The sequence below is a fragment of the Mustela nivalis genome (genome assembly GCF_964662115.1).
Source record: "Mustela nivalis genome assembly, chromosome: 4".
NCBI lineage: Eukaryota > Metazoa > Chordata > Mammalia > Carnivora > Mustelidae > Mustela > Mustela nivalis.
In genome coordinates this window covers 46,607,302-46,630,149 of record NC_139023.1, presented here as the reverse complement: position 1 = coordinate 46,630,149, position 22,848 = coordinate 46,607,302, and the positions used below count along the sequence as shown (strand labels likewise).

At 36.2% G+C, this 22,848-nt stretch overlaps 1 protein-coding gene and 1 pseudogene across 5 annotated transcripts in view; one reads left to right on the top strand and one right to left on the bottom strand.

The window, feature by feature from the left end:
* RBPJ (recombination signal binding protein for immunoglobulin kappa J region) overlaps positions 1–22,848 on the top strand; it is a 217,105-nt gene that overhangs the window by 172,008 nt on the left and 22,249 nt on the right. For all 4 annotated transcript variants that reach the window (XM_082728409.1, XM_082728408.1, XM_082728410.1 and 1 more), the window contains 2 exons: positions 2,613–2,651; positions 19,943–20,038. In XM_082728409.1, coding sequence (XP_082584535.1) covers positions 2,613–2,651; positions 19,943–20,038 — 135 coding nt within the window. The remainder of the gene's footprint in view (positions 1–2,612; positions 2,652–19,942; positions 20,039–22,848) is intronic.
* LOC309863510 (syntaxin-8 pseudogene) lies at positions 21,293–22,162 on the bottom strand (annotated as a pseudogene). Its single transcript has one exon. The product of its transcript is annotated as a syntaxin-8 pseudogene (transcript).

Below are 22,848 nucleotides of genomic sequence, written 5' to 3'. Positions count from 1 at the left end.
CGGCAAGAAAATACTAAATCATGGATTTGGAAGCTGATCTTACTTGGTGCATTTTTCTTAACCTTCATGCTGTATTCTAACTCTAGCCTGAGTTGTGCTTTCTTCTCCTTGCTCAAGCTTTTCTTTGCCCTCTTAACAACCAGCTGAAATGTTTTTTCGTCCACTTAGCGTATTTCTTTCTGAAGGGCCATATAGTGTAAGCTAATTAAGTAGTCAACATCTAAGATTTTTTTATTTGCACATTTTTGTATTTGCATATAGTTGACACAGGTTTACACTAGTTTCAGGTGTATGGTATAGTGATTCAACTTCTCTGTTATGTCGCACTCAGAAGTGTGACTACACTCTCATAGCACACAACACTGTGATATTATCTTTGATTGACTATATTCCATATGCTGTGACTTACTTATTCTGTAATGGAAGCCTGTATCTCCCTCTCCCCTTCACCTATTTTGCCTATTCCCCTCATGCCCCTTCCTCTGGCAAGCATCAGTTTATTTCCTATGGGTCTGATTCTGTTTTTTAGTTTATTTATTTGTTTTGTTTTCAGACTTCACATAGGAGGGATATCATAGGGCTGTTGTCTTTCTTTGATTTATTTCAGTTAGCGTAAGACCCTCTAGGTTCATCCATGTTTTTTCAAATAGCAAGGTCTCCCTTTTTTATGTCTGTGTAATATTTCTCTCTCTCTCTCTGTGTGTGTGTGTGTGTGTTTGTGTGTGTACACACACACCATATTTTCTTTTATCTGTTCATCTGTCAGTACTTAGGTTGCTTGATAGGCTATTGTAATGCTGCAGTAAACATAGAGGTGCTTGTACCATTTTGAATTAGTGTTTTCATTTTCTTTTGGTAGGTACCCAGTAGTGGAATTATTGGGTCATGAGGATTTTCTGTTTTTAATTTTTGAGGAAGTACTGTTTTGCACAGTGGCTTTACCAGTTTACATTTCTACTAGTGATGCATAAGGGTTCCTTTTTCTCTATGTCCTTGTCAACCTTGTAATATTTTGTATTTTTGATTTTAGCCATTTTGACAGCTGTAAGGTGATAGCACATGTTGGTTTTGATTTGTATTTCCCTGATGATTAGTGATGTAGCATCTTTTTATGTGTCTATTGGCCATCTATATGTCTGGAAAAATGTCCATTCAGGTCCTCTGCCCATTTTTAATCATATTGTTTCGACATCAAGTTGTATATATTCTGGATATTAAGTCTGTATTTTTTTCTAAGTTTTTATTTATTTGAGTGAGAGAGAGAGAGAGAGGGAGAGAGCATACACAAGCACAATCAGGGTGAGAGGCAGAGGGAGAAGCAGAGCACTGATCAGGGAGCACAATGCAGAGCCTGGTCCTAGGACTCCAGGATCGTGATCTAAGCGGAAGGTAGACGCTTAACCGACTGAGCCATCCAGGCACCCTGGATATTAAATCTTTATTGGATGTATCATTTGCAAATATCTTTTTCCATTTATTATGTTGCCTTTTTTGTTTTGTTGTTGGTTTCCTTTGCTGTGCACAAGCATTTTATTTTGATGTGGTCACAATAGTTTATTTTTGCTTTTGCTTTCATTGTCTTGGAGGACTTACCTAGAAAGATGTTGTTTTTGCCAGTGTCAGAGGTGTTACTGCCCATGTTCTCATGTAGGATTTTTATGGTTTCAAGTCTCCCATTTAGATCTTTAATCCATTCTGAGTGTATTTTCTATAGAATTAAAAAGTAGTCCAGTTTCATTTTTTTTGCATGTAAGTAGTCCAGTGTTCCCAACACTATTTTTTGAAAATACTCTTTTCTCCATTGTATATTCTTGCTTCCTATGTTATAGATTAATTGACCATGTAAGCATGGGTTTATTTCTGCATTTTCTGTTTGTTTCATTGATCTATGATTATGTTTTTGTGTTAGTGCCCAGCTGTTTTGATTACTACAGCTTTTTACTATATCTTGATATCTGGAATTGTGATACCTCCAGCTTTATTCTTTTTCAAGATGACCTTGGCTACTCTAGGTCTTCAGTGGTCCATACAAAATTCGATATTATTTGTCAACATCTGGTTTAAATTTCAGTTCTGCCTGCCACTTAGTTTACTTTGTGGGCAAGCTGCTTTCTGTCTTTTTAAAATGAATCCATATGTACTTCACAAAATTGTACTATAATGATCAAAGAGGGTAAGGTGTAAAGAATGTACAGCAAAGTGCCTGGCAAATGACCAACTGAGCTCTATACCACCTCTTGGGGTTTGAGAATTTTTCTGAGTGTTGTAGGTTGTATGAGACTGGGGGTTTTTGATTAGTGCTGCCATTGTTGGGTTTTGTTTGTTTTTTTGCAAGGTATCTCTAGGAGGTACCTGTCCCTTGTCTTATCATTATGCTACATGCTCAGAGTGGGTGTGTAAGACCTATTTAGGGTGCATTTTTGTTTAGGAACCATTTTTAAATGAATTTTTTTTTTTCTGGGCATGGATGGTTATTAGAGGATTTTCCTTTATGCTGTTCTTTAGTGGAGTTGAAATACAAGTCATAAAGGAATTTCAAATGGTGCCTAAAAAGCTTACTGTGTACTGTGTCATATAGCCTATGTATTTATTTTTTTTCTTGTTTTTTCCAGAAAATTTGGTGAGCGGCCTCCACCTAAACGACTCACTAGGTAAGCATTATATTAGTTTTTCACCCAAACCTTTCATGAAAATAGCAGGTTCTATTATCTTAAAAACTGTATTAGGTGCTTTTGAAAAGAAGTTATTCAAATAGTGGTATCTAGATCATAAGCTTATTCTTATCCTTCCCCATATCCTCCCTCCCTTGCCCCACTAAAAAGAGAATGATAGGATATAGTTCAAAGGGGAAAGTGAAACCTTTCAAGAATTAATCTTGAGTATTAGATAGTTAACAAGGATGACAATATAAAGATAGCTTCTTAAATCTAGCCAGTCTAGCTGCATTTAGCCAGTCACAATTTATTGATTATAGGTGGCACCTGAAAGATATTTCATAAATGCTTTAGAAAAGAATTTTAAAGAAAACATGATTTTACTCACTTTTAAGGAGACTTTAAATATTACATTGTGTTCTAATAATGTAAATAAATTTTACAATATACAAATGTTAATTCCAAATGTTAGATATAAAGTATTAGTCTTGAAATGATTTTTAAATTTTTCAGCAATTAGCAGTTGTAAAATAAAAAGTAGAACACCTAGTTGCACATTTACATCCTAGATTTAATGTTAATCCTGCATTCTTACTGTCTTTCTAGAAAATTGCATGCGAATATAAGCATATGCTTGTCTGTTTTATCTTTATTTATTTATTTTTTTAAGTCTGGCATCATGCTCTACCATTGTTCTGGACCTTTTAACTCCACTTACTCTACATCTTCTACTTGTTATCTTTCATGTTTCCATAGTTTTTCATTGCCTTCACACTACTCTTTATTTAATATTTTACATTGATGACCACTAGGTTATGTCCACATTATTGTTATTGTTAAAAAGCTGTTGCACACAAAGAATGATAGGGACATGCCAAAAGGACACAGAAAGGGAACCAGTTTGAAGAAGTTCCCTTTAGTCAAACATGGCTACTTCAGTCTTCAAAATAAATAATGATAGTAATAGATAAGAACCCATAGAATAAAATACAGTTTAAGAGTCTACATTGAGTTAAAGAAATGATTCTATAGTGGAGGAGAGGAACTCTTTCTTTTATAGCAGAATTCCACCAAATAAATGTAGAGGGAATGATGGAACTAGGAAATCATACTTTGGCAACCACTACAGTGATAATTGTTTCAGGCAAAAATTGTCAGTGAATGCTTAAACTCTTGGTCTAAAGTCTGGTGAGAAACAAATACTCACTTAATACTTTAAGTATATCCTCACAAAGTATGTATTAATTATAAAGTGAACAATAGTAACATAGCCATGAAGAAACTTAGCAGACACTACTTTAATGCAGTGATCTAAATTAACATCACTAGTAATGGACAAGTAAGCATCATGTGCATCCTGAGGAGGATGACACAGTGTCACTTTTGTGATGTTCCAGCCAGAAATGCATAAGCTCAGTCTAAGCATAAGAAAAATGCCACAGACAGGCACAAATGAGGGACATTCCATAAAATAAATAGCATTTACTCTTCAGACTTACCAAGATCATAAAAAACAAAGACTGAGGAATAGCAGATTAATGAAGGCCAAAAAGACATAACAATTAAATTCTGGGTCAGGAAGAAGGTTTGTTTTTTTTTTAAAGCTGGAGTTAGCAAATATTTTCTGTAATGGGCCAGATAATAAAGGTATTAGACTTTTTAGTCCATACCAAGGTTGTTGTGACTTCTTATCTCAGTTTTTATATCCCCAAATCAGCCATAGATGTCAATACATAAGTGAATGGTATGATTGTATTCCAGCTCAACTTAATTTACGAAAACTGGTGGCTATCTATTTGTTCTGAGAGCATTAGTTTCTCAACACTGCCTTCCATTCCCTATGTAAAGGACATTTGTGGGACAGTTGGCAGCATTTGAATAAAATCCATGTACACAAGTATTTGTATCAGTGATAATTGCATTATGCTTATTTAAAGTATGTCTTTCATTTTGGGAAATTAACACTGAAGCCTTCTGGGTATAAGAGCTGTATATCTACAATGAGTTCTTAATGGCTTAAAAACATAAATATGGGGGCATCTGGGTGGCCCAGTCCTTAAGTGTCTGCTTTCAGCTCAGGTCATGATCCCAGAGTGCTGGGATTGAGCCCCACATCAGGCTCCCTGATCAGTGGAAAGCCTGCTTCTCCCTCTCTCACTCCTCCTGCTTATGTTCCCTCTCTCACTGTGTCTCTCTCTGTCAAATAAGTAAAACCTTAAAAAAAAAAAAAAACCAACCATAAATATGGTAAAATATTGATGTTCAGCGAATATGTAGGAAAAGGGACTAGGAATTCTTTGTACTATTTTTGCCACTTTTCCTATAAGTCTGAAATTACTTAAATTTTAAAGAATTTCTAGAGACGTTAAATACATGTTTGTATATATCTTGAAGAAATTCTAAGCAGAATTACTTAATTCACATGTGTAGATATTTTGATAGTTACAATTTAATAATAGATATATTTATTTTATTACTAGTAGAAATAGATTGGTTCCAGAATGACTCCTAACCATAAAATATATTTTGATGAATAAATCACTTGCTTTTAATGGACACCTCTGTAAAAATAGCAGAGTGATGATAGTAAATATCATAAGGAGATGGTCCTTTCCTTTCTTCAAGTATATATAGTAATATAATTAGGTCCTGTCTACTTTATCATGATTTTTAAGTAATTTTCCCTGTTTGGAAAATTTTAGTAAGCTTTTAAGTCATCTGCTTTTGGCTAAGATGGAACAACAGGGACTGGAATTACTCTCCAAACTGAAACTGCTAAAGACCTGGACGAAATAAAAAAAACAACGATTTTCAAAATCATAGATGGCAGGCAAGAAAGGACAGTGATCCTTGAGAGACAGGAAACAAGTGAGATGAGCTCCACAGTTGCTCCAGCCTAGTACCTAGAGAGTTTCTAGAACATTACATAGAGAGTAGGAATCCAAGTGGAGCCTGGTTAAGCACCTTGAGGTGAAGAGATGGAGCTAGGTGTCATGGGGTTCAAGGTGGCTAGAGTTCCCAGGGCAGAGAGCTGGAGAGGAAAGAGATCCAGAGATCTGCAGAAGGTCCCCTCTCATCTTCAGCTCAGTATTGATCAGCACATGTGTGTTGGGAAACTGCCTAAGGCTGGAAGATAAAAATCAAGTTGAAGTGGCACCTGGGTGGCTTAGTGGGTTAGAGCCTCTGCTTTTGGCTCAGGTCATGATCCCAGGGTCCTGGGATTGAGCCTGGCATCGGGCTCTCTGCTCAGCAGGGAGCCTGCTTCCCTTCCTCTCTCTCTGCCTGCCTCTCTGCCTACCCGTGATTTCTGTCAAATAAATAAAATCTTTTAAAAAAAAAAAAATCAAGTTGAAGAGTTAGAGGAAAAAATTCCCGAAGCTCATAGTACAAACTGCCTTTTCCCAGCAGCTAAAGTGGAAAAATATTACACTTCATGATGCATCTACTACCACACAGAAGAATTTCCCTTCAGTAGTGGTGCAAAATTTGGCCAACATTAAATGCTGCTCACCAGAGCATTTTACCTAAGAAACCTTAAAAACAAGATTGAAAGGATCAGATTTTTTCCGAGTAGCTTGAATATATACCAGAATAAATCTCAATAATATTTCTAAGAATTGAAAAATATCAAATACTCAAAAGTAAGATTGAGTCTTGACATCTAATCAAAACATACCAGTCCTACAAAAAAGTAGGAAAATACCCATATGAGGAGAAAACTCAAAACCAACCCAGGAGTGACATACATGATGGGAATCAAAGACATTATAGCAGTTATTATATTTGTCTTCTATATGTTCAGTATGCTAATAGCATCAGGAGTTTGCCTGTTTTTTTGTTAAATGATAAGATGGTAAATATTTTAGTTTTTGTGATCCATGTAGCCTCTGCTGTAACTACTCAACTTTTGTAAGAAAGCAGCCATAGACCACATGTAAACCAATGGACATGTATGTACACTGGAGTACAGTTTTCTATCACCAAGAGGAGTGCATCAGATTTGGTTTATAAATAGTATTGTGATCTCTGAGCTAGAGGAAAGATTGAACAAGTTAAATAGAGGATATGGAAGATTAAAAAGGTATCTAAATCAAATTTCTAGAGATGAAAATTAAAATATTTAAGATGAAATACACTTGATGGGGATTATTACAGGTACATGTTGCTGAAAGAAAAACTAATGAACTTGAAGACATACCAATAGAAACTAGCCGAAGTGAACATAAAGAAAAGGTCTGGGGGTAAAATAACATCGTAAGTGAGCTGTGGTTTATGTTCAAGTGGCTAACATCCAAGTAATTGGAGTCATCGAAGGGGGAGGTATGACTAAAAGGAGAGATGAAGAAATAACAGCTGAAATTTTCCTTAATTTGGTGAAAACTGTTAAAACCATTGTTCTGAGAATTCAGTAAACCCAAGTGAAAAAACTACACTGGAACATATTGTAATCAGATCGCTTAAAGTTAGTGATAAGAAAATGTTAAAAGCAACAGAGAAAGAAGATACATATAAAGGAATTTCTCCTTTGCTAGGGAGAAGACAATGAAGCAAGAGCTTTAAAGTACTCAGAAGGGAAAAAAATGCAGCAGCCTAGAATTTTATCCCCAGGCAAGACAGAATAAAGACCTTTTTAGACCTAAAAAACTAGAAAGGAGATAATAAATATTATAAATAAGTTTTTGCCAATAAATTCAACAACTTTTGAAGAAATGCACAAATTCCTTGAAACTAGCAAACTACTGAAGTTTACTCAAGAAGAAACAGATAACCTAAATAGCTCTATTAACTAAAGAAATCAAATTTGTAATTACAAACCTTCCCACAAAGAAAACTATAGGCTCAGATGAATTTACTTTTGAATTCTACCAGATATTTGAGAAATAAATCATGCCAGTTCTTTATATACTCTTCCAGGAAATTGGAGAGCAGGATATTCTTTCCAGTTCATTCTGTGAGGACAGAGTTGTCCTGTTAAAAGCATGGCAGAGACATTTTGAGAAAATAAAACTATAAACCAATATCCCTTATGAACACAGATGCAAAAAGTCTTACATTTTTACAATGAAAATGACAATATGGTTTTATCTTAGAAATGGAAATCAGTGTAATTCAGTATATTAATGGAACAAAAAGGAAAATCATATGGTCATCTCAGGACAAACTTTTGACATTCATTTTGATCAAAATTCTCATCAAATTAGGAATAAAGTATTTCTTTATTCTGAAAATGTATACCTATGAAAAAACTAAATTTAACATGATGCTTAATTGTGGAAGACTGAATGTTTTCCCTCAAGATCAGGAAAAATGTAAGGTTGTCTCTTTTTACCACTTCCATTTAACATTGTAAATAAGGTTCTAGTTAGTACAGTAAGTCCAGGAAAGAGAAGAAAGGCATCCAAATTGGAAAGAAAGAAGTGAAACTGTCTTTATTTGCAGACATCATGATCATCTATATGGAAAATCCTATGGAATCTATTTTAAAAAGCTGCTAAAACTAATAGGTGAGTTTTATCAAGGTAGATCAACATATAAAAATGAATTGTATTTTTAATATGAACAATGGAAAATTAGAATTTAATAAAAATGCTATATTAATTAAATAGCATCAAAAATATGTAATTTTTATGGGAAAATCTGACATAAGACATGCAAAAACTATATATTTTAAAACCTTAAAATGTTGTTGAGAGAACTTGAAGTCCTAAATAAATATTCTGGGAACAGAATACTCAATATTGTTAAGATGTCACTTCTTCCCCAAATTCATCTATGGATTCAACATAATACCAGCCAAATCCCAGTGGACTTTTTTAGCAGTTGACAAGCTGTTTCTAAAATTTACATGTAAATGCAAACAACCAGACTACCCAAAACAACCTTGAAAAAGAGCAGGAAGAACTTAGACTACTTGTTTTCAAAACTCAGTAAAAAGCTATATACAGTAATCAAGGATGGTATTGACAGAAAGATAGCCAAGGTAGATCACTGTAACAGGTAGTAGCTAGAAGCAGTTCTTGTGATGTATAGTCTTCAGTCAAGGTGCAAAAGCAATTTAGTTGAAGGGTTTTTAACAAAGGATTCTGGAACAATTGGATATCCATACGTCCCTATCATTTACATACACACAAACACAAACTAACTATGATCCGTGTCTCAAACCATATATAAAAATTAGCTAAAATTATACCTAAATATAAAACTTCAAATTATACAGCTTTTAGAAGAAAATATAGGAGAATATCTTTGTGATGTTGGGTTAGACAAAGATTTCTTAGATATAACACCAAAAGCGCTATCTCTGAAAGAAAGAAGTGGATAAATTTTACTTCATCCAAATTAAGAATAAAGCGTTTGTATCCAGATTACGAAAAGAACTCCAAAAAGTCAATAATAAGGAAATAACCTCTTTTTTAAATGGGAAGATGATTTGAGCAGAAACTCCAGACATTGTGTATATATGGCAAATAACAGCTGAAGAAATGCAGAGTAAGACCACAATGAAAGGGCAGGGCACCTGGCTGGCTAGGTGGGTTAAGTGTCTGCCTTTGGCTCAGGTCATGATCCAGGGTCCTGGGATTGAGCCTCACATCGAGCTCTCTGCTCAGTGGGAGCCTGCTTCTTCTCCCTCTTTCTGCTGCTCCCCCTGCTGGTAGTTTCTCCCTCTCTCTGTCAAATAACTAACTAAATAAAATTGTCTTTAAAAAAAGCAAAAAAATAAAACCTTAAAAGACCATGAAGAGATATGTGTTAGAACAGTTAACACTCTTCACCCTGGTGGTGGGTATGTAAAGTAGTACAACTTTGGAAAATAACCTGACACTTTCTCAAAAAGTTAAGTATATTGCTACTGAATGGCCCAGCCATTCTGTTTTTACATATTTTGTCAGGAAAAATTAAGACATAATGTGAATACAAAGACTTAAACACAGATGTTTACGATATTGTTGGTTACAATAGCCAAACGGGCATAATCCAAACATCCACCAGTGAGTGGACCAACAAATTGTGGCATATACTACAATGGATTTCTGTTCAGCAGTAAAAGGAATGAACTGTTGGTATATGCAACAACATAGATAAATCTAATTATGGTCAGTTTTCAAAAGAAGCCAGAAAAAAATGGATATTTACTATATGATTCCCACTGGTATAAAATTCTAGGAAATGGAAACTAATCTATAATGGCAAAGCCAGACCATTGGTTTCCCGGGGAGGGGTAAGAAGAGGGATTACAAAGAGGCAGAAGAGAAACTTGGGAATGATGACTATCTTCATCTGGATTGTGGTTGATGGTTTATCCATATGCCAAAACTTATCCAACTATACACTTGAAAATGAATACGTTTTATTGTTTCAATTAAATTTCAGTAAAGTTGTAAAAGATTTTATTAGCTTTGTCCTTTAAAAATACCTTAAAAGGAATTAGTGTATCTTTTAGGGAGAGAATTCAGTCAAGCTTTTCTTTTTAAATCTTTTTTAAGAAAAGAGAATGAACTTACAGATTGTAATCCTTTATTATCTTTTTTAAAAATTATTTTTTAGAAAGAGAAAGACAGAGGGCAAAGGGAGAGGGTTAATCTCTTTTTTATTAATTAATTTATTTATTTGACAGATCACAAGTAGGTAGAGTGGTAGGCAGAGAGAGAGGGGGAAGCAGGCTCCCCGATGAGCAGAGAGCCCGATGCGGGGCTCGATCCCAGGACCCTGGGATCATGACCTGAACTGAAGGCAGAGGCTTTAACCCACTGAGCCACCCAGGTGCCCCAAAGAGAGGGAGAATCTTAAGCAGGCTGAATGGCCAGCACAGAGCTCAACACAGGGCTCAATCTGAGATCATGACCTGAGCTGAAATCAAGAGTCAGACGTTTAACTGACTGAGCCACCCAGGCCCCCCTTATTCTTTATTATTCAAGCTAATATAAAGCAAATTTAGTAAAACATTTTTGTATCAAACAGAACATTGGAATGTAAAATCAATGTCCAATTCTGTAATAAAAATTTAATTTTAAGCCCAAAACTTAAAATGAAGCAGGAAGTTTTCCCTTTTGATAGTATAGCAAATATAGGTTTCCTCTGGTTCCTTTTAATCATATTTTCCCCATTTTTCCTTTAAAGAGTTTTTGCTGTTAGGAAAACTTTAGTGTCCTTTATTCTATTAAAAATGTTTTTAGGGGCACCTGGGTAGCTCACTTGGTTTAAGTATCTGCCTTCTGCTCAGGTCTTGGTCCCAGGATCCTGGGATGGAGCCCTGAGTCAGGTTTCCTACTCAGTGGGGAGCCTGCTTCTTCCTCTCCCTCTATCCCTCCCCTGCCTCATTTTTTCTCTCTCCTGCTCTCTCTCAAATAAAAAAATTTAAAAATGTTTTTAAAGGAATTTTTAATCTCTTTTAATTGTGATGTGGGTAGGTAGGGAACTAATTCAGAGAGGGTCCCTTAAAAAAATAAATCATTAGAACTCCCCTATTCTGTCCTTACCCTCATCTTTCACATTAAGCAGTATTTAAAAATTATCTTTTTATTTAAAGGAGAGTGTTTTGGGTAGTGCTTAGAACATAGTTCTACCTACATAAAATGTAAATTTTTGATAAGGATAATTAACACCATGTACTACTCAGCATTATTATCAGTTCACTTTTTTTTCTTTCGAATATGACATTCTTTTCGAAACACATATATAGAAGCAATTGAGTGCTAACTTACAAGGGCATCCTACTCTCTTTTAAAAAGTCCCCTTCATGAGGCTCACGGGTATAACTGACTGTGGATTCAAACACAAAACAGAATAACCAGACCTTATATTGATGTATAGAAACAGTTGTTCTTTTATAGTGGAGGTTTCTCATTTTGTCATTTAGAACCTGGCGTCATCAGAGAAAATACTAGTTGCAATGTAACTAGGTGTCATTCTCCAGGAATGCTGAATAGATTACAGTGAGCATGCCCGTACCTTATGTGAGAGTGTGTCTGAACTCTGCCATTATGACTTGGAGTGGCCCTGTAACGTGCTTTTAGAAAACATAGATGTTATTCAACTTAAGATGCCATTGTACCAAGAGACTTTACTGTGTTGTTAATAATCACAAGGTTAGAGCTGGAATTTTAAATGTGCTGAAGTTAAAGACAACCTTCAAAAGCATGTACTCTTAACTTTCTTCCCCTCTGCAATACTGCAGATTGGTATCCACTAACTCATGTTTGCTTGAATTCATATACTATTGGGGTTTCCTTCATAAGGTTCTTTTTTTCTGAAGCCCAGTCCTCCTTGCTTTCACTATCATACCTCACTTCTCACTGTACTTATACACACCTCCATTACTCTCCTGGTCAAACTGTAGAAAAACATAGTTGCCAGGCTCTTCCTTGGCTTATTTTCAGGTTGTCTCAGAATAAGGCATAACATCTTAAGAGGACAGTTAAGATTTAACCTCCGAATGTGTTGTTTACTTCAACACAGGTTATATATATTTTGTAAATATTCGTGTATTAATTTTGGGCTTCTTCTGTCTTTGAGTGAGCCCCTATTTTCTTCTTTGTGAATCTCTTCTTTCTTGTCCATGGCATGCAGTTTTGAGAAGCAGTTCACCACTGCCTAATGAGAAACTCTTAAAGCGATGTATTCTCCTTGTCTGCGCTGGCTTATAGCTAAAGTCGCTATTTGCTATGACTATGATCCATCCCCTTCAGTGTGTGACAAGAGAATCATCCATTCTGTTTTATTGACTTAGCTCAGAATAATGTCTGCTTTGGTTCTTTTCTAGACATCAGAGGTTACTTTACATTTTATATTACAGAATACAATATTCATGTTTTAATCCAGTTAAGGATTTTCCTTTTAAGACAGTCATGAGTAGCAAACACCATATAAACTAAGTCAAAATGAAACAGATACAGGTTTATAGTAAAATAAAACCATAAAGTTAAATATACATTGATAGTAATGTGTGACCTTTGCACTATATAGTTTTGAGTCAGATAATTAGTTTATAAGTGGTAAATAATTCATATAACAGTGGTTGCAACTAGTATCCAACTTTACTTAGGCCAGTCATATGTTTTGTAGGGCATCTTGGGGGAATAAGAAGATGAGCTGGAATAGGAAGGGTCCATGTGGTCCTTGGGATTTGAGGAGCCAAGTTTAGATCAGCCAGGCCTAGATATCTGAGAACTAAGATGATGACCTACCTTTGAATTTCAGCACTCCCTACTGTTAAATGTTACCAAATTCTCAAGTTTGATTTTTCTCTACACGGGAAAAGCCTTAAGTAGTGTTTCCAAAATAAATAAACAGACACTTTAAAATAATAGGACACAGAAGTATTGTTCTATTAGTGGTGATGACCCAGTCCTTACAATGTAATGGCTTTGTCTATTTGGGAGGGGGAATAAAAACAACAAGAGTTTATGAAAGGATTTGTTTCATAGCTGTGAGACAGAACTTAAAGCAGTTTATCTCTGTATCAACTTTCTTAGAATTTCATAGAATTACATATGGGTTGTTCATTTTATTTTTATTACTGGATGAAATGGAATGAGATTTGCCAGCATTCTCCTATGAACATGACCTATACTGTTGTTTGGCCTTGGCCACCAATAGATAACAGAAACATGGTATAGCATCCTTAATGTTTCCTTAGTGTTATGAGGACAGACTGTTAGCCCTGTCCCTAGATAGTCATTTTCAAAACTGGCACTTGAGGGAAAAATGAGAGATCTTGGTCTGGTTTGATAGTTGGATCAGTACTGTATTACAGGTACCCTCTTTTGAAGATTTGTTTAAGACTGAATAGCCTGCAGTGAAAGAATTGGTTTTAACTTTATGTGAACAAGTCGCTCTAAAACTTCTTTGAGTAGAGCACTCTCCATTGCAAATTGTAACTGTTGTGGAGCTCGCTTTGTAAAGGGGTGTCTGTGATGACGTGATGGACTACCTGGGGAATCTGACAGAAATGGGGCAGCTCCATGAGTGGGGGTGGGGGCCTGGGGGCTGGAGGCATGAGTCTAGTCACCTCCTGGCCAAAGTCCAGAGGAGAGGTGAGAAGAGTCCAGTTGAGCATTCCAGGCTAGCAAGTGTCCCCAAGTCCAGTTTCAAGGAAGAGTTTTTTAAAAATAATTTTATTAAATGTCAACCATGTGATATACTTAATTGGTTAAACAAATCAGAATGTTATTATTCATTCTGTTTTACAACTTTTCTTTTAAAATTATCTTTTTGTTTTTTATTGCCTATGCAGGGGTCAGCAAATGCTTTCTATAAAGAGCCAAGTAGTGCATGTATTTTAGGATCTGAGGTCCATATGATATTAGTCTCCTTTTCTTTTTCACAACCCTTTAAAAATATAAAAGGCATTTTTAGTTCCTAGGGATTATGGAAACAGGCTGCTGGCATGGTTTTCTAAACCTTGGTCTATAGTAGTGTTTCCCAAAGTGTGCTCTTCAGCTCTCTAAAATATTTGTGGCTCTTGTATAAATGGGTTTCTTTTCTATATAGTTCATGTTGGAACTTCTATTATTTGGATTTTAGAAGTGACAGATATCTAATTTGAGAAATATGGGGACTGAGCCTGTTGGTAAGATGACTAGACTTCCCTACCTTGTGGGTCACTTCCCTCCTAGAGTAGTTGGGGCTGTAGCTGTGACTGCTCCCAATTCATATGTCCATCCCACCAACACACATAGACACACACAGTGTAAATCACATATTAGTCCCTTGGCACAAACATGGAGGTAATTGAGTGTAGAGTAAGGGGCTTTTATAGAAGAATGGGAATTAGCACCATAAGGACATTTTTAAAAAATGAATTTTGTTTGCAGTATAAAAAGTTTCAAATTTGGGGCGCCTGGGTGGCTCAGTGGGTTAAGTTTCTGCCTTGGGCTCAGGTCATGATCACAGGGTCCTGGGATCGAGCCCCACATCGTGCTGTCTGCTCAGGAGGGGTTCTGCTTCCTCCTCTCTCTCTGCCTGTCTCTCTGCCTACTTGTGATCTCTCTCTCTCTCTCTCTCTCTCTGTCCAAAACAAAAAAAAGACAAAACAAAACAACAACAAAAACAACCCCACAACTTTATTTAAAAAAAAAAAAAGTTTCAAATTTATAAAGGAAAACACAGCCAAAAAGGGATAAATACAATGACAAGCAGTTTGAACATACTAACCTAGCATGGCACTTGCCATGATTTCATGTTAGTAAAGATAGTGATAAAAACAAAATTTTTCCGCTTTTCTAAACATTAAGCTTCTGTGTTTTGAGTAAGCAGACTCTTTGAAAAGTAGTTCTACCCAGTGTTCTTCAAATAATTTTTAATTGGTTTTTATTCAGAATGAATATTTTGTGTTCTAAGGAATCATTAAATGAAATTAACAAAGAATATACTTCAAACTCATTAGAATAGTAACTCTTCCAAGAAATTACAAGTTTTAACTTTGTCATTCTTTATAACAATTCAGTAATAAAGAATAGTAATTTTATTAGTAAGATTCTTACAATACCTAGACTATGTTTTCCAATGATAAAATTTCTCTTATTCTTTTTTAAAAAGACAGTGGATGATTTTGCCATTTTATTGGAATACTTTTGACTTTCTCTAAACAAGTAAACAAGTGGTTTTCTACCCAGGTGACCTCCCCTTTGCAGCCCCCTCACATTTGCCAGTATCTGGAGACAGTTTTGATTTTCATAGTTTGAGGAAGGATGCTGCTGACTTCAGATGGGTAGAAGCTGGAAGTGTTGCTGAACTCCTTCTGGTGCATAGAAGAGTGTCCTTGTAGGAAAGGATTGTTTTGCCCAGGTTGTCAGCGGTGCTGAAACTGAAATTCCCTCCTGTTGGTGAAATTCTGCTCTGTTTGGATGAAAGGCACATGGACTGGACTGCCATTCTGTGGGCCTTATTATTTAATTGTGTTTTTTTGGAATATGTTGGCTTTGTTTGCTATGACTCCTTAAGAATGCTGGATGAAAGGATCAAGCTTTAATTACCAGAAAAATGGGTTTGATATTCTATTAAGGAAGCAGAGGGCTTTTTTTCCTTGCTGAAAGAAACTATTTGGCAAATTAGTCACAAGACATCTATTATTAATGGTTATCTGAAGGTTCTTGTTGCTTTTTCAAGAATTCGTATTATAAATATGAAGGGAGAGGATGAAAACTGGAACTGTCATCTTTCACTTAACATAAACAACTTGAGATCCTGAAATCTTTTGTCAACAATCATACACAGCTACTTCCAGTATGAGCAACTAGCATGATGGCCAGTGCTGGGATATAGGTTCTCTGTAAATCTTCAATGGGGGAAAGATGGGTAAATGTAAGGTTTCCCGGTCATGCCCACAGACAGTGCCTCTTGTAGGTCAGGTGACATGCCTGATCATTTACCTCCAGGCCCTTTTAAAGTTTGCTCCCAAACTTCAGTGGAGGTGCTGCCATGCCTTGCCCTCCTACTCCCTACCCTCTTCTCAGAGAATAATAGTAGTAATAGAAGAGTTTACTGACACTTGATATAAGTTAGTCGGGCTAATAACTTAGTTTAAATATATATGTACACATCTATTTTACAGGCAAGAAAACTCAGGCTTGGTAAAGGACAAGATTTAAGACTCAGACTTTTGCATGTGTATGTTTCACAGCAAAGCTGTGCTTTTAACTGTTGCAAAGTATCCGACAGTATAATTTTGTCCTTGAGAGTTGGACTACCTAAGTTTGAATTCTGGGTGTTTTAACTTCTCTCCCAGTTCTAAAATAAGCCTAAGAGTGTGTCTTCGAGAATTTGAGTTCTGTTCGTAAAGACAACCATGCCAAGTAATTGCTAAATGATACAATAGAGATTATAGATGTAAATAGATTATAGTGGAGTGAAATATACTTAAAATTGCTACTTAAAATTTTTCTTTCCAAGTACATAGCAACTTCTCAAGTTTCTATGCCAAGAATTGGACTTCTCCTCCAGTTTTGTCAAGATACTGGCCTTCTGACTTTGCTCTTGGTTTCTTCTCCATGCTGAACTCTATGATTAGTTACTGACAGCACCTCAAATACTTTATCATCATTACCCTTTCCAGGCTGTACCTCTTATCCAGTACTCAGCAGTTTTGAGAATATGCTGTCTGTATTCCCAGCTTTGGAATGCTGGTGGGAACTGGCACCATCATTTATGGATTCCAACACGGCTGGTCCTTTGATGCTGATCTTCTGTCATTTTACTTGTCCATAGTTGGCTGCTTTGTGCCATTTCTTTGAGGGTGTTGCCAGCTAATTATGGCTCTCTTCCTACCATTAAGATGTTATGGTGACTTTTCATTTTACAAATTAAGGCTTCCTGTTAGCTGGCATCTGTTAGACTTCTTGCTAAAAATAAAGTAACCTTGACCTCTGCAGCATCTTACCTTTTGATTCTTACCCTCTTTCAAGGTTGTCCCCTTCCATAGCATTTCTACCCTTTACTGGTTCTTCACCGTTTCCTTTTATACATTTTCTTCTTGACTCTCCTGTCACTGTACTTTCTTTCTGGGAGATTGTTATTCACTGTGGTGGCTTCATGTGTGAACTACATACCAGCAGGCCCCACTTTTGCTCCCCAGATTTGTCTCGGGAACTACAGATGGGAATTTCCAACACCCTATTGAATATTTAGAGCCAGGGACACTTCAGAATTCCCATTTATCAAACAGAATCTGTTAATCTACACCCACTTCTCCCAGAACAAAAGATACAGTTTAGCAAGTCTTTCCATCTTCCCTCCTACTATCTTCTATTACCTCCTTTTCAGTGTATCAGCCTTTTTTTCAAGTTTGTTTTGTCTCAGTGCTTTCTAATCCTTTCTCTGTTTCACCACTAAAAGGGAAATTAATTGAATGTTTTAAAAACCTAAAGATCTCTCATTGCCTTTTTGTATAGATTGAAAATCCAGATTCTGTAGCGCTGTGTTTTTCTCGAAGGGGGTTTAGATAAATTAAATGAGGATCTTTTCCCAATTCTCAAAGAGAAGGATTTTATTTATTTATTTATTTATTTATTTATTTATTTACATTTAATTTTTCCCCCCAGGTCTCTTAAAATTTTTATTACTTGCCACCACTTTTATTATCATCTATCACAGAGTGATATTTGAATTAACTTAAACTTTTGGAAGTAGTATGTAAGTTTACAAATGTCACATTTTCAAGGGGTTTGATAAGCCTTTAACACTTGGACTCTACCCACTGTGTCCCCTTTCCTCACTGGCATGGTTCAATTTTGAATTTTAAAGAATTGTTTCAGTTCCCAACTGCCATGAACTGCATGCAACACACTGGGCAAGACATTCACAGTGGTTTTAAGAATCTTCTTACCTTTCTGGTTTATGAGGATTAAATGAAGCAGTGCACATCAGATGCTTAGTTCTGGCATATAGTAAATACTCAAGAAATATTGCATCTACCTTATTCCTCAGCCTACATCTCCATGTACCGGAATGTGCAGGGTCTCTGGTGTCTTTATATGTACCACTCCCAGATACTGGAATCCCTTCTTCTTTCCTCTTCCCACTTCCTGTGTCTGTTCCTCTTCCTTTTGAATTTAACTCTTTTAAGAAATTTTTCCTAGCATGTATAGTTAACCCTTGCACAACAACATGGGTTTGAACTGCATGGTTCCACTTAATATGTGGATTTTTTTTTCCAATAAATGGAGTACAGTACAGGATTTTCCTTATTATTTTAATAACATTTTCTTTTCTCTAGCTTACTGTATTATAAGAATCCAGTATATAATACATATACAAAATATGCTAATCGACTATGGTATTGGGAAGGCTTCTAGTCCACAGTAGGCTCTTAGTAGTTAAGTTTGGGGGAAGTCAAAAATTACATGCATATTTCTGACTCTGCAGGGTGCTGGCTCTCCCAACTTTCACATCATTCAAGAGTTAACTGTAGTTCTTTGTCACCGTTCCCCTCCTTGACACAAATATTCCCTTAGTGGTACTTTTTGTTCCTACGACTGAGTCATGTATTTTATTACAATTTGTTTTCCAAGCTCTTGTCTTCACTGGACTTTTAAGCTCCTTGTCAGCAGTAGGGATTAATTCTCAAGCTATTGGATCTCAGTGTTACCTGCCCTGCCCTACAGCCAGCAGGTTTTCAGTAAGTAACTGCACATGCTGCCATCTAGATTATCTCATTTAATCCCCACAACCACTCTGTGTTAGGTCTGCATTATTATTTGACTGGGTAAGGTGAAATGATTTGTCCCAAGCCACTTTCTACATGCTAGAAGTCTGGAACTCCCTACATTTAGTAATGTAGTTACTGCAAAGCTGTTCTCTTAATACATTTGTCTTATATTTACAGTATAAATAAAACAGCATTTAATGCATTAAAAGTGCTTGTTGATTGTTTTTGCTTTAATTTCATAATGCGTAAAACATCTAAAGAATTAGGACTCTGCAGATTCAGAATTGTTTGATCTGTGTAGACCTTGTATACTCTTGTATTGCTTAGCAAAATAATTGAGAGAATAAATATATTTCAGACAGTGGAGTTTTTATGCAGCTTATGCATGATAAGCAGTTGAAGTAGTTTATATTTCAAAGAATTAACATTATCCTTTCTCAAAATTTAATTTAGTTTTTCACTAATTTGAATTAACTTTTTTTTTAATTTTGTTATGTCTTTGGTAGCATCCTCCAGGGTAATTGTGTGTTTGTGTACATGTGATAGCCTTTTCACAGTCTTCATATAAGGCTGTTAATTTTAAGAACATGTAATAATAGCACATATAATAAGTTTGGGTGACCTAATGATTTGTTATGCCCTTGTATTCATTGCAAAGTACTGATCCTAGTAGGTGGGGAGATGGCACTGGTGGTGGTGGGAATTAGATTGTTAAATATAAAAGTGTTGCATGCCATTTTACAGACAGTTGAAAGTAAAGTAAGCAATGTATATAATGATTCTAGTTATTCTATAGAAGTTGTAATTGTGATTTAATTCAGTTATATCATAAATTCCAGGAATGAGGGATAGTTTCTTCTTCTTCTTCTTCTTCTTCTTCTTCTTCTTCTTCTTTTTCTTCTTCTTCTTCTTCTTTTTGACAGTTTCTTCTTTTAAAGGATAAAATATGGAGTCGAAGATGAACAGTATTTATCGTCCCATTGTATAATGTTCTTTAAATTTTGTTATTGGATTTGTTCTGCTTTTTTGTTTTCATTTTTATATTTGCTTATTTAAGAATATATTTAATCATTCTTTTCATCACAGAGCATAGTAATATTCTAAATCTTACCCCTGTAATAGTAATAGTTATATTTTATTTTAGGGAAGCTATGCGAAATTACTTAAAAGAGCGAGGGGATCAAACAGTACTTATTCTTCATGCAAAAGTTGCACAGAAGTCATATGGAAATGAAAAAAGGTAAGATTATTGTTTTTTTGATGAGTAGTTAATTGTAGCTATCACATGATTTTGCAAGTGATGTAGTAATATACAAGTTAAAGGGTGGTTTCTTTTATTGGGTTAGTTTCCAAGTACAAAGTGAAAAATAAGGGCTTTGTCTCTATTGAAGGGGAGAAACAAAGTGAACTGTGGCATATTTCGTAAAGATCATCTTGCTAGATCTCTGATGTCATGAAAGGAAATAATCCATAGTTTGCTGGGATGGGGGGCGGCCTACATGATATTCCCTTAAGTATTTCTGTGGTGCATTAGCTCATTCAAAAAATAGCTCTCCTTTTGGTGGAAAATGTAGTTTTATAAACATGTGACCCCACCCCCAAAGTACTTTTGAAAAGGAGAAGGCTAAAATAAATACCTGAATTGAACCATGGAGTGATTATAAAGTGATTATAAAGCTCTTCACCTTGACCCTGTGCTTATTCAGGTTAAGAAAAATGGCAACACTGAGTTGGTACTCATTCTGTCCTCAAACACTACAGAACTAACCAGGAAGTTGGATTCGCAGAATTAAAGTACAACAAAGTGATCTTCATATTTAGTATTTGCTGCAGTATCTTACAAATTTCAGCATTTGGGGTATATAATTATGGACTTTAGCTATTTGTTTTTTCATTTGGTTGCTGGAATTTTCTTGTCTTTGAGACTTCTTTGAGACTGCATTAACTATTTCATGGACGAAGGCTGCTTGTAGGGGAAGATGAAAGATTTTTGGGATTCTGCAGAAAGGCCCCAAACTGAAGTGTGAGAAGGAATGAAAATTCAGGCTTGAGTGTTGGTTGAAAGGGATGACTGGTATTTTAGAGTTTGTGAGATAAAGGAAAACTTAACATAATGCATAAGAGGAGCGAAGTATAACTGTGATTAATTTCTATGCTGGAAGAAAGTTTAGAGGTTTCTCTTAAAGTCCTCTCAATCAAGCTGAGATGCATGGTGAAGCTGTTTAATTAATAACTTTATCCTCAAATAGGATGAGCAAATGCAAGCAAGATTTAGGACTCATTCTGCCAAAGTGTTTGTTCTTTCCTATTGAAGCTTACTAAACTTCTGATTATTTTATCTTCATTTACTAATAAAACCTAGCCATCTGATTTAGAATTAAATATGGGAAGAAGTTGGTATCTACAGTTTGGGACAGAGTCAAGTCAAGATAGTGGCTCCTTTTTTTTTTTATGAAGTCGATATGCCAATACTGGATATTCTTTTTTTTTTTTTTTTTTTTTGAGAGCTTTGGGGGCATTTATTGAGAGCGGGTTCAGGTACCACCTGGGTGCTGGGCTTCTCTGCGGCACTGGCAGGCATCATAGCTGGTGCGCCCCTTACTGCCACTAGTTGATGGACCAGACGGCCATGACCACAATCGCCACCAGCAGTAGCAAAAATCACCATGATCATCCCGCAAGATGTTGATTTTCTGTCCACCATAGTCACGCGCCTGGTCTCCGTGCAGAGCTTCCCGTCTGTGTTCTCCACCAGGTTGGCAAGGTCATCAATTATTTAGTTTTGTTCATCCAGTTCATTCCCAATTTCCTTCCCCATCTGTTTCTGCCGACTGATGATAGAGGATAGGGCATCCAGGCCTGCATCCTGTTCTTGGATAATTTTCTGCTACTGTTGCTGGAGTTCATCAAAACCCAAACTTCTGGTCTCCTCTGGCTCCTCAAAGAGCCAAGGTTTGGGGACTCCTTGCTTAGCCCTTCCAGTCATCAGGCTGGACCTGATGAGATCTGGTTCTGCACCCTCGTTCTTAAAGGATGCCACAAGTAGTCTCTCTGGAGTTAGAAGTTCATCCAGCAGGTTCTGTCTTCGGTCTCCTTCAAGCTGTGTTATCTGATGTGTTGACACAGCTCTTAGCAGCAGGTCCTTCAAAAGGGCAATCTTGTCCTTCAGATTCTGCAACAAAGTTCTGATGGTCACGGGAAGCCTGATTGTATTTTCACCAGTTCTTTCATACTGATTTTGCTGTTGGATTTTCTCGGCAATCTCTTGCGCAATTTGGCAGGTAGAATCATATGTGGAGAACCAGGGGTCCAGGGCCATCGTGCAGTCTCCGCCGCCTAGATATTCTTTTTTTATTGTTTTAATAATGAAATTGAATGTGTGTACATGTGTAGAGCAGATTGTTGGAGAAACAGAACAAGTAAACACCCTCCGTATTTGATGAGTCCAATAGGCCAGCCTTGCACCTCATAATAAACCAGAAGAAGAAACACTTGCCTTTTATTCAGTTTCTGACTTGAACCGACTGGAAATGGCCTTACAGATATTTTAAAATTTTAATCCTCAAAATAATCTTGTAAAGTCAGCATGTTACAATCCTCATTCTGTTACTGAGGAAACTAAAGATCAAAAACTTTAAATATTCTCAGGTTCCTCTTAGTTTAGGAGTCGTTGGAGCCAGGATTAGAACTGCTGGGACTATAACTCCAAATTTCATATTCTTTTTATTGCCCAAATTTTCATAGCTTTTCATTTTGTATCTGAGTGTTGGTTACAGAGAGTAAGGCTTGAAGATGGAGGAGAAAAAGATGCCTTGAGAACACAAAGTTTGGGGCACCTGGGTGGCTCAGTGGGTTAAGCTTCTGTCTTTGGCTCGTGTCATGGTTTCAGGGTCTTGGGATTGAGCCCCACATCAGGTTCTCTGCTCAGCGGGGAGCCTGCTTCCCCTCTCTATCTGCCTGCTTCTCTACCTACTTGTGATCTCTCTCTCAAATAAATAAAAAAATCTTAAAAAAAATAAAATCCACAAAGTTTGTGAACTTTGCCTTAGG